The sequence below is a fragment of the Erpetoichthys calabaricus genome, chromosome 2, assembly GCF_900747795.2.
Source record: "Erpetoichthys calabaricus chromosome 2, fErpCal1.3, whole genome shotgun sequence".
Taxonomy (NCBI): domain Eukaryota; kingdom Metazoa; phylum Chordata; class Cladistia; order Polypteriformes; family Polypteridae; genus Erpetoichthys; species Erpetoichthys calabaricus.
In genome coordinates, this window is record NC_041395.2 from 183896749 (window position 1) to 183916277 (window position 19529).

Genomic DNA, 19529 nt, shown 5'->3' on the forward strand with positions numbered 1-19529 from the left:
TAGGAGGCGTAATACGTGATGACGCGATACGTGACTCCGCCTCCTCCATTAGAGTATATGGACAAAAAACAGGTTCCAGTTATGACCATTACACGTAGAATTTCTAAATGAAACCTGCCTAACTTTTGTAAGTAAGCTGTAAGGAATGAGCCTGCCAAATTTCAGCCTTCTACCTACACGGGAAATTGGAGAATTAGTGATGAATGAGTCAGTCAAACAGGTTCCAGTTATGACCATTACACGTAGAATTTCGAAATAAAACCTGCCTAACTTTTGTAAGTAAGCTGTAAGGAATGAGCCTGCCAAATTTCAGACTTCTACCTACACGGGAAGTTGGAGAATTAGTGACGAGTGAGTTAGTCAAACAAGTTCCAGTTATGACCATTACGCGTAGAATTTGACCATTACGCGTAGAATTTCGAAATAAAACCTGCCTAACTTTTGTAAGTAAGCTGTAAGGAATGAGCCTGCCAAATTTCAGACTTCTACCTACACGGGAAGTTGGAGAATTAGTGATGAGTGAGTCAGTCAGTCAGTCAGTGAGTCAGTGAGGGCTTTGCCTTTTATTAGTATAGATATATGTGTATATATATATATATATGTGTGTATATATATATATATACATATAGGGTGTTGTACCGTGTTAGCCATTATGAATGTTGATTACATCTTGCCTGAAGAAGGGGCCTGAGTTGCCTCGAAAGCTTGCATATTGTAATCTTTCTAGTTAGCCAATAAAAGGTGTCATTTTGCTTGGCTTTTCTCTCTCTCTATATATATATATATATATATATATAATATATATATATATACACATACAGGGGCTTAGGAAGAACAGGGCTCTTAGACTTGGATGAGTGTGCAGACCCCACCTAGCTGCACCTAGGAAATAAAGTACAACAAGCATGTAGTGTCAAGGTTAGGGGCAGCGAGTCTTGAATAGACCACCATAAAGGACAGTAAACCCATAATGAGCAGAGCAAGAGCAGGTAATAGGAGTACGGACAGGCATAAAACAACAGAGACAGCGTCTGAGATTAAGAACAACATATACATTATCTAAACCTGTTTATTCAGAGTAGGATCACAGGAAACCTGTAGCCTACCACAGCAGGTTTGGATGCAAAGCAGGAAAAGTCCCTTGTATGCAATATGTATGATAAGGCTGATGAAAAGAATATGATATTTCAACTATCTATTTAGAGAGAGAGAAAAACATTGAAAAAAGGCAGACAAATATTTTAAAATATAATTCTGCTAATGGATTACTTTCATAATATCAGGTATTTTGAGTTGTGAATATGAACTAAAAAAGATAAATTAATAAATATGGAATAAATACAAAAACCCATTAGTATGTTTAGTTTTTCATCACTTGTCAGACTCTTTACCTTTGTTTGTATTGCTTCGTTGTTAAACAACGTTTTTAAAGCAAAAGTGATTGGTCAGCAACAATATGCTGATCTTGTATGATGACCTAGTCAGTCTCTCGATCAGTGCCGTTTTATTTTCAAAAACCAGGAGTGCTCTCCCCTCGACTTTCTTGTATACTCAGATATGGGGATGGATATTTGAGGAGTAAACCGCAAGACAATGATTATATTTTTAAATTATCAACATTAAGAAACCATCAACAACAAATCAAATGAATAATATATTGAGCAATTATTATAAAAGTAAAGTTGAATAAATTGGACTCTGCAGCTGTATAAAAAAAAAAAAAAAAAAATCGAGTATGTGTTCAGGTAAAGTACCACTTCCGGGTGATCGATTTGGCCCAAAAGTTAATACAGATCTATAATTGTGGTGTAACAACCACATGCCGAATTTCATCCATCAAACAGACACACACACGCATACACACGTGCGCACACACACAATTCCAAAAAACAGTATTGTTGGACACTGGTTAGTCTAGAACGTCAAGATTCATCAAAATATTGAGATCGAATTTTTTCATGATTACTATACTTTCGTATATGAGAAAGTAAAAACGATTTCTCCTGTGCGAAGTGGCAGGTGAATTGCTGTCAACAAAAACAAGACACCTGAGAAATAAACTGAAATGTTATTCACTCGTGATTTTTCTGTCCATATGGTAAACGTTTTGATGACCAGCACATTGTGATTTCAGCCGTTTGAATTACATCTTGACAAGCATAAGGAAAGGTGGCACGCAAATCGCTTTCTATTTCCCGTGCACTTATTTCTTTACGCACCTGCACTCAGCTTGCTCTGTCACCGCAAATGCTGTGTGAACAGTCGCCCTCCATCACCAGTCGCCGTTCACTGGATGAATATGTGCGGGCGGCTCGTGGTGGATGACTTTCTGTTTTAGAGTTAAAACTTACAAGGGCTAAAGACTAACGGCAAGAATATTCATTCAAAAACGAAAACTAAAAATATTTTAGTAAATTATTATTTTATTTCAGTTAGTCTTTCCAGCTACTTTAATAGTTTCGTTTAGTTTTAGTTTTTCATTTCAGTTTTGTTAATTATTTTATTTCAGTTTACGAAAATGTTTTTTTAATAATAGTTTCAGTTTTGATTTTAGTTTTCGTTAACTATAATAACCTTGTTTGCAATTTAAATATAATTTAGGGCTTACTTGATAAAGAATATTGTTCCTTGGATTAAGGCCTAAGTCAGTATATAAAGTACAAGCAATACATACAGTCTATAGTACAAGTTTTGTTTTATTTTGAAGTTTGAACAGAGACAGACAAAGTGACTTGCTTATAGTTATTCACTGAGTCCTTTAACTTGCATTATAATGTCTAATTTTTTCATTATCCTTTCAAACATTTTTATGCATTGGTATTTTTCCATTTTAGCATAATTATTTTTTGGCATGAAAAAATTAATCAGGTAAATGCTGTGGAATCAATAAGGACCTATGGTTGCATAATTTAATAACCATGAAAGGAACAAGAGATTCCTTTTTAATTGCTTACTTGTTAAATTGAATCCTGCCACTTACAGTTGATCACATATACAAAAGATGCTTATAATAGGTATCATATGTGATATTTAAGTTCCGTTTATTTTTCATTGTACCTCTCTCTTTCTACTTCCAGGTTTATGGCCTCTAAGGTCTGTTGCAAGTCGTGACACAGATGACTTGCTAGTATTGTCCTTTGTGGGTCAGACTCGGTGAGTAATTTGAAATGTGCAAGATCAAGAAAACTCTATTGTAATTTCATTACTAGTATGAAAGTTTTTTTTTTTTTAATGGAAAGCTTGAAACAAGTTTTTAATTGATGGTCATCTCATCACATGTATTTAGTATGGGGAAATTAATATTGTTAAGATGGATTTCCATCCACAACTTTTCTTTCTTTAGTTTCCCTGAATATATTAACAAATCCCTTTTTTTTCAGTTGTAATTTTAATCATCGTGTATTAAGAAGACAGATTTGCAAAGTTTTAAGCAGAGAATGGCATAGTTATCTTCTAGGTTTACTTAGGAGTTACAGGTATTTGTACTTTCAGACTATGGAAGAAATCAAAATGTAAGAGAACAGCATTTGGCTGGTTAGCCTTAGAAAGAGAATCTTACTCTGTTTTCTACATAATTTGTTTTGTGCTCTAGTGCTGAATAAGACTGAAGAGTTGCTAGATATTTGGTGCAACCCTAACAATATGGTAATAGATACTTTTTTGTTTTCTTGTCCTAATATGGTATTTACTTTGTCTTCATGCATGTGTGCCTTACTTTTTTGTACAGTGTACTTATGCTAAATGGAGAAGAAGTAGAGGAGACAGAATTACCTGGTTTTGTTGATCATCAGCAAACATTTTATTGTGGAAATGTGGCACACCAGCAGCTCATACAGGTAGGCCCCCATAAATTCTGTTCTATCCTTTTTCTTAATGTTTATGCTTTTCTCCCATATTATTACTTAATTTTGTATTGGTTTGCATAGCTTGACTTCACTGTTGAATGCTTACAGTATCTACACTATATTTTTCCCTTGCTACTACCTTACAGATCACATCTGGATCTGTACGTCTAGTGACCCAGGATACGAAGACTCTGGTGAGTGAATGGAAAGAGCCAAGTGGCAAGAACATCAGTGTTGCATCCTGCAATAACAGCCAGGTTGTTGTTGCAGTAGGCAGAGTGCTGTACTATCTGGAGATACAATGTGGAGAACTCAAGCAGATCAGGTATGGTTAAGTGTCAGTTTCTAGATATGCTCCTGCTGTATGCATACTGATGTGTCTTTTAAAATTTCATTATCATTAAATAATGCACAGTTGACAAAGCTGAAAAAAAGCTAAATACATTTCAGACATAATCACTCACTTTGTTAAAAAAAAAAAAATTGGACATTTGCAAACATATTAAATAAAAAAAAAATCGGCCTCAATTTTACATTCTTTTTAATCTTGTAAAAAGTCCACATTTGTAAAATAAGACTTGTATCTTGAGGTAAAAATGTTTAAATTAATATGAAAAACATTAATCTCTGGGTGACATCATTTCCAAGAAGCAGTGTTAATTTCTGTAATGTTGATGTCCAGAAAGCAAAAACTCTGGATGCAAATATTTCATTTTAATTATACTAATGATCTTCCAATAATAGTAAAGGATGTGGTAAATGTTTCCTTAATAACAATGTTTTAAGTGAGCTGATTGATTATAAGATGTATCCTGTGCCTTCCTATAAGGGTAAGAAGTGTTTCATGGTTTACAATATACTGTACATCTGTACTTACTGTGTTCATACCTGCTTTGTAAGCTAAATGTAGGATTCTGCATTGTCAGAATTCTTCTTCTTCTTCTTTCGGCTGCTTCCGTTTGGGGGTTGCCACAGCGGATCATCCAAAATTGTTGTCCGCAAATTGATGGCAGAATTTTACACCGGATGCCCTTCCTGACATAACCCTCCCCATTGTCAGAATAATTTTGAAAAATTGGTGGTACATTTGAGGCAAAAAAAATGTTTCTTTTGACCTTTAATTGCATGTTATATGTGGAAGAATATGAAGTACTCAATTCTATTGTGCCATATTTTTCTTTTAGCAGTTTTTTCAGAGAATCATAGATTACTTTTTTTCCAATTAAATCTTCTTCCAGTTATACAGAAATGGAACATGAAGTTGCCTGTTTAGACATAACCCCTTTGGGTGAAAGTAATGGTGTTTCTCCTCTGTGTGCTGTTGGACTATGGACTGATATTTCAGCTAGAATTCTCAGACTTCCGTCCTTTGACATGCTGCATAAGGAGATGCTAGGTGGAGGTGAGCTGCGTCCTTTACAAGACATCTAATAATTAAATTCAAAAACAGTAGCTTGTTGACCTTACAAACTCTTAAAATTAAGGTACTTGTGTCATACGAGTCACCTTGGTTTAGGTTATTTTGTCTAGTACACAAAATATTCATAGACCCTGTGGGGAACAGTGGATGTTCCTAGTTTAATTTGGTTTCAGAGAAAAGTCCACATATCCTGGTGTAGAGCCAGAGCTCCAAAAACACTGTTTGAGTCATTTATTAAAACACTAAGCCTTGGTAGCTTCTTATTTAACTAAAGACTAAACAAGGTGCAGGACTGTTAACTGCATTTGTAGTACAGTTTATTTCATAACTAGTATAAAGGTATTAGCAAATATTAAATGCAGATACAGTATGTGAAAAATGATACAGTGCTGTGAAAAGCATTTATTCTGTGTGTTTTTTTTTTTTTTTTTTTGACTGAAATAGTAGTATGAGAGTGACTTTTGCAGCAAGAATGTGATCTGAAATCCATTCACGTGTTTTAAGTTAAGCATCAATTAATTTTAAGATTCTTGCTTGTTTTAACTCTGCAGAAATTATCCCTCGTTCCATTTTGATGACCACATTTGAGGGGAGTCATTACCTGCTGTGTGCTTTGGGTGATGGTGCACTGTTTTATTTTGGACTGGACATAGAAACAGGTACTTAAAAATTTGGTGGTAATTTATCAGTAATGTATTTGCATTTTTATTTTCCTTACATATATGTCTTGCATTAAGTATAGAGTTCTTAAAACGTGAATTTGTTCAATGTCGAAGTCTCCACTGTTACATATTTAACCCAGTACAGTTGCTTTCAATGTTAATAGCTCATAGTAATGCATTTAAATATTCAGTTAACAAAACAATTTAAAATTTCGATAAAGAATAGCAGATAACTGTGTATGAAAAACAAAAACACCAGACTGGTAAAAAATTCCACCCTGTTGAATCAAAACCACCTTGCTATGCAACCACTTTCTGCTAATTTGAAAATTTCCAGTTGAGTGCCCAAAACTAAGAGAATGCTATGTGAGAGACACCACCTGAATGCTGGCAGACTGTGGGGGTCAGTCCTGTGGTAATACGGCAAGTGACTTCACCAATAGTGAATATAGCCCAGAGGTACCAAGGAGTAGATTGAAAAAATAACTGGTTATTAAATTCTGTAAACATAAATAGCTTCAGTAATCAGTTGTAATATGCCTTTAATATTTGTAACAGCACTTAATGCATGTTTGTTAAAGTATAACAATGGATGATCATGGTGAGAGTTTTCATGAAACATTTTACTAGAACAGAATTTGAATATGAAGTTTGATGGGATTTGCCCTACAAAATAATTGCTGTGCCAGTTTTCAAAAGCATGCAGCACTTACCTGTACAAATAAGAGGAACACATTGCAATGAGAGATAAACCTAAATAAAGTTAGACTAAATCTTGAATTTTATGCAATGATAATGCAAACTTCAAAATTAGTGTTTCTTTGATGCTCACCAGTTAAGTAAAAATAGTAGAGTTGGGAATTGATTAAAAATAATTAGGTAATTGCATAAATTTATGTAATTAATCACGATTAATTGCATCTAAGATTAAAACAAGTAATTTATAAATTTAGTGCGTAAATCATGAAGTAAATACACACTGAATCACAAAATTAATGTAGAATCAACTCAGATTAAAAACAATTCATGGCATAATTTAAACCTTAACAATGACCTTAAACCTGAACTTTTAACAAAATACTACTTGAGCAAGCACAACCAGAATTTGAATGCCTTCCTAAAAGGCAAGTTGAAATGAAGGCAATAAGAAAATTATGTCAATGTATTAATTCTCAAATTGGCATAGCATATGAGACACACATTGTCAAAGTCAAAAACAAATCAAAACACTGCTAAAGACTGATTTAATTGAAATAATATGAATATCTTAAATGGACATAAAATAAAATTCCGCAGTTACTCTCCTAAATTGTTCATCACCATCAGTGACATGATAATTAAACTCTATGCAAGTATTTTTCAGTTGTTGTACTGTGGGAATAACAGTGTAGTGCCCCTGGGTCCAGACCTGAGAGAGAGACATTCCTCAGGTAGGCGAGAACCGTCCGAGGAAGATGGAGAAACTGATATAAAAGCCAGGAGATGTGTCGGTGGTTCCATCTGCCTGGGTACATGTTCGCCAGTGACTCTTGCAGAACCGAGGGCCAATGGGCATACGAGTCGCCTCTGACCTCAAGTTAATGGAATGAGCCAGAGGGAGGACTGAGCTCCTGTATGAGTGGGCAAAGGGAAGAAGCACCTGGGGAATGCATTAAAAGTACTCACTAAGTGCTGTGTCTGCGAACAAATCTCTGAGCTGCTTCTTTTGAATATATATTCTTTTCTATACTTCCTTAGAAAGATGCTGCAGATATTCTATGAAACGGTTGTGGAGTGCATCCTCTTTTACGCGATGGTGTGCTGGGGAGGCTGCATAAAGAAGAGGGATGCCTCACGCCTGGACAAACTGGTGAGGAAGGCAGGCTTTATGGTAGGCATGGAGCTGGACAGTTTGACATCTGTGGCAGAGCGATGGGTGCTGAGCAGGCTCCTGTCAATCATGGAGAATCCACTGCATCCACTGAACAGTATCATCTCCAGACAGAGGAGCAGCTTCAGCGACAGACTGCTGTCACTGTCCTGCTCCACTGACAGACTGAGGAGATTGTTCCTCCTCCACACCATGCAACTCTTCAATTCCATGTTAAACGGTAACATTATACAATGTTATTGACTGTTATACTTGCCTCGCACTCTCCACCTTGCACTTTTTAACTTGCACTGTGTTTTTATCACTCTTTATTCAATATTGTTTTTGTCCGTATGCTGCTGGAGTATGTGAATTTCCCCTTGGGGATTAATTAAGTATTTATCGATTGATCGCTGCCTCTTGTACCTCCCCTTCAGACAGTTTAGCACGTCTAAGTACGATTTAAGTATTTTTTTTGGTTTGTAGAATTGTTGTGTGCCTTGGGAATTCTTTGGGTTACAAAAAGTGTGCCATCACGGATAAAGGTTGGAAAACACTGCTCTACTACACCTTTGCTCCTGACACGCTAAAGAAGATCTCCACAGTTGCTACCTCACTTAAAAACTGACACCTTACATTACTTGGATGGTTATGTTACATTCTTTGCATAAATTAGCAAAGATACTACAACTGGAATAATGTGTAGGAATAATCATTACATTTCTGTTTTGTAGAAATATAGATAGATAACTTTATTAATCCCAAGGGGAAATTCACGTACTCCTCCAGCAGCAGCATACTGACAAAGAAACGATATTAAATTAAAGAGTGATACAAAATGCAGGTAAAACAGACAATAACTTTGTATAATGTTAACGTTTACCCACACCGGGTGGAATTGAAGAGTCGCATAGTGTGGGGGAGGAATGGTCTCCTTAGGTCAGTGGAGCAGGACATGGACAGCAGTCTATCGCTGAAGCTGCTCCTCTGTCTGGAGATGACACTGTTTAGTGGATGCAGTGAATTCTCCATGATTGACAGGAGCCTGCTCAGTGCCCGTCGCTCTGCCACAGATGTCAAACTGTCCAGTTCCGTGCCTACTATAGAACCTGCCTTCCTCACCAGTTTGTCCAGGCGTGAGGCGTCCTTCTTCTTTATGCTTCCCTCCCCAGCACACCACCGCAAAGAAGAGGGCACTCGCCACAACCGTCTGATAGAACATCTGCAGCATCTTATTGCAGATGTTGAAGGACGCCAGCCTTCTAAGGAAGTATAGTCAGCTCTGTCCTTTCTTGCACAGAGCTTCAGTATTGGCAGTCCAGTCCAATTTATCATCCAGCTGCACTCCCAGGTATTTATAGGTCTGTACCCTCTGCACAGAGTCACCTCTGATGATCACAGGGTCCATGAGGGGCCTGGGTCTCCTAATATCCACCACCAGCTCCTTGGTTTTGCTGGTGTTCAGGTGTTGGTGGACTGTAACTCTCCTCTATCACACCTAGATCCAGCTCCACTTCTGACTTTTTTTGCTTGGGGAAGGCGATATGGGCATTCTCTGACTATTACTCTGGGTTTCATCATGATGTTATGGGCAACCAGGGAGGTTTGTCTGGGCTTCTCACTTACTACCACCAGGACAGACAGGATAACTTCTTCAACCTCCTGGCATTGTAGGCAAGTCAGATTATCCCCGAAGTTAACGTTTAATTTATGAGCAAAGAGTGAGCGGGGCTGTCTAGTGGAGGGATCAGGGTCCCTTTACTTCCACGGTTTCAGCAAATGCACATGATAAATCCGCTTGCTGGGTCGAGGATTTGGTTATTTAACCAAATAATTGACCAGCCCCTTCCTCTCCTTAACTTCATATGGGCCTTGCCAATGTGCCAGTAATTTGGAACGTGAGGTAGGAATGAAAACCATGACTCGATCTTCTGGGCGGAACTCCTGAAGAGACGTACCATGGTTACAGCAACAGACATGGGCTGGTTGTTCTTTGTCCATGGGAAATTTCAAAATGGGTCTAATTTTTTCAAAGCTGTCGCATAATTGTGCGATGTACTCAAGTATATTTGTAGAAGGGAGGGCCTCCTCCTCCCAACCCTCCTTTAAAATATCCAGTATACCTCAGGGTTGCCGTCCATATAATAACTCAAAGGGTGAGAACCCCATGGAGGCTTGTGGGACTTGCCAATATGCAAAAAGGACGAGGGGGAGGAACTGATCCCAGTTCCTTCTATCATCATTAACTGCCTTGGACAGCATCTGTTTGAGAGTTTGATTAAACCTTGTGGATGATATACCGAGGTCTTTAAATTTTTTATTTTCAGTAACTTGGCCGTCTCCCTGAACGTCTCCGAGGTAAAAGGCGTCCCTTGATCTGTCAAGATTTCTTTATGGATGCCAGCTCGCACGAAGACCCCTGCCAACTCCCATGTGATAGCTTTTGATGTTGCTGAGCTTAATGGAACAGTTTTGGGATATCGAGTAGCATAATCTACCAGGGCCATTGTATATTTACGTATGTCCACTGGCCGAGGGCTCTAGTGGTCTCACCAGGTCAACCCCGATTTGCTCACATGGGATTGTCAATTAAGGGTAATGGAACTAGAGGAACACAGTCCCTCCTAAGAATCTGCCTCAATTGACATTCTGAACAGGACATGCAAAAGCGGTGGACCTCCTCATTAATCCCGGTCCAAAAAAATTGGAGTTTATTCCACTCTAGTGTTTTCTCGGGGCCCAGATGGGCTCCCAGGAGGTGGGTATGAGCTAGTTCACAGACTTGTCGCCAGTAAGTCCGTGGTACTAATAGGAACCATACCTCTCCTTGTGTTCTGCCTCCCGATACAAAAGGTTATTATTTAACACAGCGTAGGGACCCTGTGGCATGGGATGTAGCGTGCATTGGCCATCTATCAGAACTACTGCATTTTTTTGTATATTTAAGGGAGTCATCTTTCCACTGCTCCCTTTTAAATGAAGCCAGGGTCTGCCTAAATTGAAACTGCAGATGTGTGAGAGGATTGGATTCGTCCTCAAGGGGTGTGGTTTCATTCCGTGTCAACACTGCGCCTGATGATGACGACGACGTATCGTGCGGCGACGGCCCGGGTGTCTCCACGTCATTGTTAGAGGCTGAACTCCTCCTCTGCTCCGGCTGTGTACACGGTGTAGAGGTAGCTCAGGACGCTGTCTCTGCATCCATGACTAGACCTAGTGCCTGTGTGGGACTAGCGAGTGTGATACCACTTTTATTGGCAGACCAGTCTTTGCCCAGTATCACGGGGAACTGAGGATTATCAAGTACCACCACCACCAACTTTTTCAAGACGCTGTCTTGGCTGATATAACAGGTGGCAGACTCATAATAAAGGATGTCTCAGTGAATACAGGTTAGACTGGTCTTTACTTTCAGCCATTGTCGTGGCAATCAACAATGGAAATGTTACTGCTGGAATCAAATAAAGTGGAAACTTTGTTCCCATGTACGATTGCAAGTCCCATATGTGAGAAGGCCAGAGGATTAGTTAGAGCACACTGCCCCCCCTTCCACTGTATGTTTGTGCAGACCATCCGTGTTTTCTCTCATAGTGGCGCTTCACGTTGCTACATGAACATATATTGGTTCGTCCATTCATCTTTGAAAATTCCGTTTTCCATGTCTGCCTACCTTTTATTTTTAAATTTTTTTTCATTCAGAACAAGCTCTGCTCCCCGTCACTCTTTTTTGTTTTTGTTATTTCATTCTGCGGCATCTGCCAAGTTTTATACCTGCACTGTAACAATCGCATTGATTTGCACTACATTGAGTGACACGAATAGACACGTACTCCTGAAGAAGGAAACAAAAAAAAAAGATTGCTGCATGAATGTTATCAGTTATTCTGGTTCATTTATCAGAAATGCGTCATGGCCCGGATAGTACGGTCACTCGGTCTGGGTTCACTACTTAGTGATGCCTGTACTGGAGACTTATTTTGGTTTTAGTGCCACATTAAGATAACTTATTTATTATAGAAACCTGAATTGGGAATAAAAAGAGCACAATTTTTACCCTCACAGCTTTCCTGTAGCATGGCACCTGGACTGCCATAAACCCCTCCTCCACATTGACATATGGTGTATTTCTGTGAACCATGTATTATCCATCCATCCATTTTCCAACCCGCTGAATCCGAACACAGGGTCACGGGGGTCTGCTGGAGCCAATCCCAGCCAACACAGAGCACAAGGCAGGGAACCAATCCCGGGCAGGGTGCCAACCCACCGCAGGACACACACAAACACACCCACACACCAAGCACACACCAATCCACCTAACCTGCATGTCTTTGGACTGTGGGAGGAAACCGGAGCGCCCGGAGGAAACCCACGCAGATACAGGGAGAACATGCAAACTCCACGCAGGGTGGACCCGGGAAGTGAACCCGGGTCTCCTAACTGCTAGGCAGCAGCGCTACCACTGCGCCACCGTGCCGCCCGTGAACCATGTATTATGAAATGTTAAAACTTTTTAAATGAAAGTTATATTGCATAAAACTGTTAGCATGTAAATATGGTACTGTAATAAAAAATACTGTAATTCTTTAGGTATATACAACTTTTTTGTATTACTGTTTCGTAACGTTAAAAAAAAAAAAAAAAAAAAAAATACATGAAAATGCCACCCTGTCCAAAGCACTGCCTGAGCTGTTTACTTCTTGGCCAGCCCTGGATGCAACAGTTATTTTTAAGGTGTTAAACCAGGCACATTAATCGTAAAAATGAATGTGTGAACTTTCCCAGGCATAAAAAATAGTAAAAGTTAATTTTCTTAGAAAAAAAAACAATTGTATTCCTTTTCACTATCTTAACTGGTGTGTCTTAGCATGATTTCTAACCTTATTTTTTAACATAGAATTAACTTTTTCCATTTGTACGAAATTGAATTAAACCTGTTAGTGAGTCATCATGAGCTAAATATTTTTTGTAAATGTAGCAGATGTATGTCTACTATTTTTTTTTAATTGTTAGAGCATGCTTCACGCGAGTTTCTGATTTATGACCAATTTTAGAAGATACTAAATATTAAAATAGTATGTATCACATCTAATTAACATATATCACTAATTATTGTTTATACTTCCCAGATCTTAGTTAGTAATTCTCGTTGGATTTGCTGTGTATGAGTTCTCTGTTCTTTACATTATGATTATGGATTGTAAAAAAGTCAAAATCTGAATTCCTTGTTGTTTAGGAGTTGTAACTTAATCTCAAGATAACATTTTTTTTCTTCCTGTGCATGTAATACAGACTACAGTGGAACCTCGGTTCACGACCATAATTCGTTCCAAAACTTTGGTTGTGAACCAATGTAATTTCCTCCATAGGATTGTATGTAAATACAATTAATCTGTTCCAGACCTTACGAACTGTATATAAATATATATATATTTTAAGTTTTTAAGCACAAATATAGTTAATTAAACCATAGAATGCACAGTGTAATAGTAAACTAAATGTAAAAAACATTGAATAACACTGAGAAAACCTTGAACAACGGAGAAAACTAACACTTCAATAGTTCGGGCTATAGCGCTACCAACCGCTGGCTAAAAACACTTTTTTTTTTTTTAATGAGTTTTAAGCACAGGGAAAAAAATGAACATTTGAAAAAATCCGTAATTTAATAAACCACCAGAAAAGTAACATTGCAACAATACACACTACGAACCGATCGCTGTAAACAGAAGTGAAAACAAAATCAAACCCAGTGCATTCTTTAACTGCCTTCTCTACCTTATGCGTCCAGCTGTCTCTCTCGCGCTTCCTGTGTGTGTGTGTCTGTGTCTGTGTGTGTGTCTGTGTGTGTCTCTCTCGTGCTGCCTGTGTGTGTGTGTCTCTCTCTCGCGCTGCCTGTATGTGTGTGTGTCTCTCTCTCTCGCGCTGCCTGTGTGTGTGTGTGTCTCTCTCTCTCTCTTGCGCTGCCTGTGTGCGTGTCTCTCTCTCTCGCTGCCTGTGTGTGTGTGTGTCTCTCTCTCTCTCTCTCTCGCTGCCTCTGTCTGTCTCGCTTGCTGCCTCTGTGTGTGTGTGTGTGTGTGTGTGTGTGTCTCTCTCTCTCGCTTGCTGCCTCTGTGTGTGTGTGTGTGTGTGTGTGTGTGTGTGTGTGTGTCTCTCGCACTGCCTCTGTGTGTGTGTGTGTGTGTGTGTGTGTCTCTCTCTCTCGTGTGTGTGTCACGCTCTCTCTCTCTCTTGCTCGCTGCACAGAAAATGCACAGGGAGAGACTGAACACCTACAAACCAAAAGGGAAACTGGCTTGTTCGTATATCGAGTGTGTGGTTGTGAACAGATGCAAAAGTTTGGTGAACTTTTTGATCGTTAACCGATTTGTACATGTTCCGAGACGTTCGTGAACCGAGGTTCCAATGTATTTGCTGCTTATAGTCGTAGTTATTCTTATATTACCCTAAATAATGAAGTAGTCATGGGTAGTTTTTTTTTTTCATTTTTCAAATGAAAGATGTTACTGTTTGTTGAACGTTTATTTTTAGCTGAGAAAAATAATAATTTACTTAATATAGAAGTGAGACAAATATTAAAATACTTACCTTAGTGTTTTGTCTTCCATATTTTTGATTAGGGGTGGGCGGTATGACCAAAATTCTATATCACGGTATTTTTCTAAATTATCCCTGTTTCACGGTATTCGACGGTATTTTTTTCCCCATGCATGAGTGGATGTTAGCCAGTAATTCCAGTGGAAAATGTGGTTAAGAATAACCTATTCCACTGTCAAGAGTATTGTACATTGTACAAAAAAAACATTTTAATGTGCACACAAGTATTAATACAGGTTTGCATTGCCCCATAAAGTGATAGTTTTCAAGGGGGTGGCACTAATGGAGAAGGTATCACATTGCATGACAGATGCAGTCAAAATATAGAACCTTTTTATTGAACAAATTTTGCAAAAACTTAAACTATAATTTTGACAACATATTTTTTTCAACCATACAAAGAGGCATTTAGACTTAGTAAAATATCCAGAAGTGCTTGTCAAAAGTTGTATTGCACTGAATATGTCTTAGAAAGGGAATAAATAGTAAATATTTTTTGTAAACCAACTACACTTTCTGTTAATGTTAACAATCTCTGTCCACTGACACGTTAAAGTGACTTTTTAAACAACTTTATCATCATTAAACTGCATAATATTTAAACTAATAAATAATAACAATAAAATAAATAATAGTATTATTACTGATAGTTGCGCTATTACTTCAAGACTTCAAGCCCAGGTGCTTTACACAGTATTCACCAAATTAAAATAAAATAAAACAAGTGCAACTTGGTGATGACATCATTACCAACTAAACCATCATTTAGGCAAACTGCATTAATATGGACCTTGCTTCAAGCTAAGCTATATGCATAAATAATATACCTGCAACTTGCATTTATAATGCTATTTGTGGTATAGCCCTACGGAATCGTATTAGGGCCACGTTGAAGAAAAAAATAATACGGACACAGGGAAGAAAAAAAACAAACTATATGTCGAGAATAAAGTCAACATTTCCACTTTATTCTCGCCGTTTATGTTGAGATTAAAGTCGACATTTCCACTTTATTCTCATAGTTTACTTCATAATTAAAGTAGAATGTCGTAAACTAAACTTCTTCCTAAAATCAATGTTTAATTTACTAGATTTTGTCAAACCCCGTCATAAGTTAATGCAGCACATTAAATGCTTTGTATTGCGTTCCCCGACCCAGTTGTTAATCAGTACGCTTCTTAAACTGACTTCCTCCGCACTAAGAGGAGACAGCGATCACCATACAGAATCCATTCACTTCATGATATTCCTGCTTTCTGAAAATTTAGAATGCTAAGAATAATACTTGATATCATTTTCATGATGAAATGCATTAAAGCAGGTATTAAACATGCACGGTAGTGAGGCGGGTAGTGCTGCTCCCTCGCAGTAAGGGGGTCCCCAGGTGTATGATCAGTGTAGAAAACTTTATCACAGGTGTGACGAGGCTCCAAAAAACTGGATGTATGAATGGGTATCGTACAGGTTTAACTTAAATATTGTATAAATGTTGGGTTTGTGATCTGGTGGTCGGAGACACAAACACAGAATTCAATGCATGTTCTTCTGAGCGGGCTTTCTTTATTGCACGCGTGCTGTCTCTATCTGACGTACTAAAACCCCAGTTCCTATCCATCCTTTTTCTTTCTCCACATAACCAATCACCACACGATAAACGTCTTTGTGAAATTAAAACTAGTTATAAACTTAGCCCACGGAGTGTTCAGAACTTTAAAAATATCTTCGTTATACATGTTTAATTATGCCATCCATTCAGAGTTGCGCCCATCTCTGAACGAGTCGCCAGCACATCGAAGGATGAATACAAGCAAAAACATACACTAGCAGGGTCAATATAGCACAACAAAACCCCACATCCTACATGACTTTGAAAGGAAACTGAAGCGCCAAGTAAAACCCACCAGAAAAACATGTAAATGCAAGGCAGGCACGCCGCCGTGCCCCCATATGATTAATGCATGCTTTAATGCATTTCACCATGAAAATTATATTAAGTATTTATTTTAGCATTCTAAATGTTCAGAGAAGAGGAAGATCATGAAGTGAATGTATTCTGTGCGGCGACCGCTGCCGGCGCCTCCTCTTAGTGCAAGAAGAAGTCAGTTTAAGAATCACTTAACACAAAGCATTTAATGTGCTATATAACTTATGACGGGGTTTGAAAACATGTCGTCACACTATTACACAGTACCCAGGTACATTACACTGTATTGAAAACAAATAAAACAAGTACAACTTGGCTTGCAGTATTATCCAGTAGTATAGAAACAGTATTTGCACATCTGACCTTTTAAAACTAAAGTATCTCCAGGCTCTCTGTCCATTTTCACCACGCAGCATTCCTATGCTACCGCCCACTATTTGGTAGTGTAGTAGTGAAAAAGAGCCCTAGTGCAACAAATCTGTGTTTAGCGGTGTAGCAGTGAAAAAGGTCCCCACTTGAACAGTTTCCCGCTGCGCCACGTTCCAAATGTCGTTTAGGCGATTTAAACTGGTGTTGCGGTATAAGAAAAATCCATATCATAAAAAAAATAAAAAACGGTTTTCGGTATGAACCAGTATACCGCCCAGCATTATTTTTGATTGATGAAAAGTATAAAGTTGCACTGCCTCCAACTATCCCATTTTACTGTATCTCTCTTTATTCCCTGCTGACATGCAGTTATACAAACATGTCTGAACACAATTGTGAATCCCAACAGTGATACAAACTGAGTTTGATCCTATGTAAAATCATGCAGAGTGGACTAATCCATGAAACTGTAAATTAACTTGACAGATTCTGAATCATCTTTGGGTCATCATACTCAGATTATATATGTAACGTTTCATAGGCTTTTTGCAATTTAGTACAACAATAATTTAAGCTGTCAGGTTTGATGTCACTATAAAGAGTATGTGATGTTTTGTGAATATAAAACGCTGCACCCATCACTTGCATATATATTTGGCGTTCCTGTATTTCTTCTCGTTTAATGATATGATTAGTGTGTGTAAAACAACTTTTATTGTTTTTGGAGTTCTTTAAATTAAACTTTGCTCAGTCTATCTCAGGAATATTTAATGGCTGGATCAAATCCTGGAGCAATGCAGGAATAAGTGAGGAACCTGCTACTGTAACTTACTTGGGACCAATTCACAAATGAAAATCTCACTAAAACATAATGGAATAAAAATTGACCTATTCTTGCTTAAAATCATGTTATGATTTAACTTGGTAAGTTATTCATTTGCAAAATGGATATTTGTTTTATGTAAGCCTGAAATAGTCATTCTGGTGAATATTTGGTTAACTTAGAAAATATATAGCTGACACTGCAGTATTTACGCATATTACCATCATTACTATATATAGATTAGATTAGAAAACCTTTTTTAATCCAAAGGGTAAAATGCACTATTGGGCAAAATTTTCTTGGCAATTTGTCGTATGGAATAATCTTCATTCTGCATGGAGTACAATAGACAGACATATTTCTTGAGAAAGCGGTTTTATTTTGGACATTTCTGAACCCAGGACTGAGCTTTAGGAATGCTAGTACCTTGCAACCCAAGTAAACAGAATAATGGATTTCAACAGTACTAACACAGTCAAATTTGTATGATAAGAATAAATTTAACATCAGCCATTTCAAGCATGCCAACAAGAAACACTAGTAGTAGCTTGGCTGTATTTTAAAAACAATTTAATGATACCTTATTTATTAAAGGCAACCATTTCTATCAATAACATGAAAATTTTACGGTATGTCCAAGCTTTTGTCTAGCAGTGTAGATGAAATGTGCATTTGTTTTAGTTTATTAATTTAGTTTATTAATTAATTTGTTCCACAAATGTGACACAATCCACTAAGACTTCATTGTTCACTGTTCTAAATATTAAGACTTATAAATACTATTAAAACAACTCATAAGTTTAAACTAAGGATTTTGTAGATATTAATTTACCTTTAAATTAATCCTTTAATATTCCAAAATGTGTTTGGTTGCACAAATTAATACAATGTGGCTTGATTACCTAGTACAAAATTATTAATAGAAAGACATCCTAAAGCAAAAGAAAGCTGCTTGTATTTGCCAGATAGGAGACTTAATGATATCTTTAATCACTTTTCGATGTGAATATATTGGGTTCACACTCGAAAGTTATTTAAGATGAAGAATAATACTATTCCTTGTCATATTCCTTTTCTTTGTGTAGTAATATTACCTTGTAGATTCAAATGCTGATAATGTTTTTACTGTATAGGTATAATACTAGGCCTACATTATACATTTAATAATAGCTGTTCTCCCTTAATATACTCTGCTTGATATTGTGAAATAATGGAAACCAATGCTTCTTTGATTTGATTTGATAAACCTTTAGCTAGGACTTTGAACTCTGTATGAAGCCTAATTTCTCTGCATGAGTGAAAACGTAACTTATTTCCTCCTGACTTTACAGAAAATGGAAATAGACACTTGTCTGTACCTGGTATATTTACACTTTCTAGAGAACAAATAACACTATTAAAATGTTATCATGCTAGGTTGTGGTGCATCTGAGTTGATAAGAAATATACATTTGCTGCTCTTTTTTGCTGCTCTCAGAAGAGTGCAGCTTATTGTATTTTTTGAACAATGTGTTAATTTATCACTTGATGTTCAATAGTGTTTGTGTCTGTGGATGCTTTGATTGCTTTAATAGTATATTGAGTATATTTCTTGTGCATTTGATATGCTAACATCTAACTATCCTTTTCCCCATGCTCAGAATCAGGATGACTTTTATTTGCCAGTGTTTAATATGCAGAAATTTAACTTGGTAGCTTTGGAGCTGCTTATAACATAACACAACATCAAATACTATATGAATAACATAAGATAAACAGTTACAGAGTAGTGCAGCTATAGTGGAAATGTGCAAATGAAAATGTGCACATGCACACACATACAAGTGTATATATTGTACTTGCATACATGCGTAGAGACACACTAATGCCTTTCATATAGTACATGAATAAGAGAGGAAGACGGACTAAATTATTGTTTTGCAAGAGAGACATCTCTGGGCAAGAAACCATTTAGGTGTCTGGTAGTTTTAGTTTATCTAAAGCATTTAGCAGAGGTAAATTTTTGGAACATCTAATGACTTAGGTAAGACGAGTCAGTGA

General features: G+C 37.4%; 1 protein-coding gene across 1 annotated transcript in view; it reads left to right on the forward strand.

The window, feature by feature from the left end:
• ddb1 (damage-specific DNA binding protein 1) overlaps positions 1-19529 on the forward strand; it is a 193674-nt gene that overhangs the window by 68048 nt on the left and 106097 nt on the right. Inside the window, exons 11-15 of the mRNA XM_051921945.1 lie at positions 3078-3153; positions 3728-3836; positions 3992-4170; positions 5084-5247; positions 5817-5924. Coding sequence (XP_051777905.1) covers positions 3078-3153; positions 3728-3836; positions 3992-4170; positions 5084-5247; positions 5817-5924 — 636 coding nt within the window. The remainder of the gene's footprint in view (positions 1-3077; positions 3154-3727; positions 3837-3991; positions 4171-5083; positions 5248-5816; positions 5925-19529) is intronic.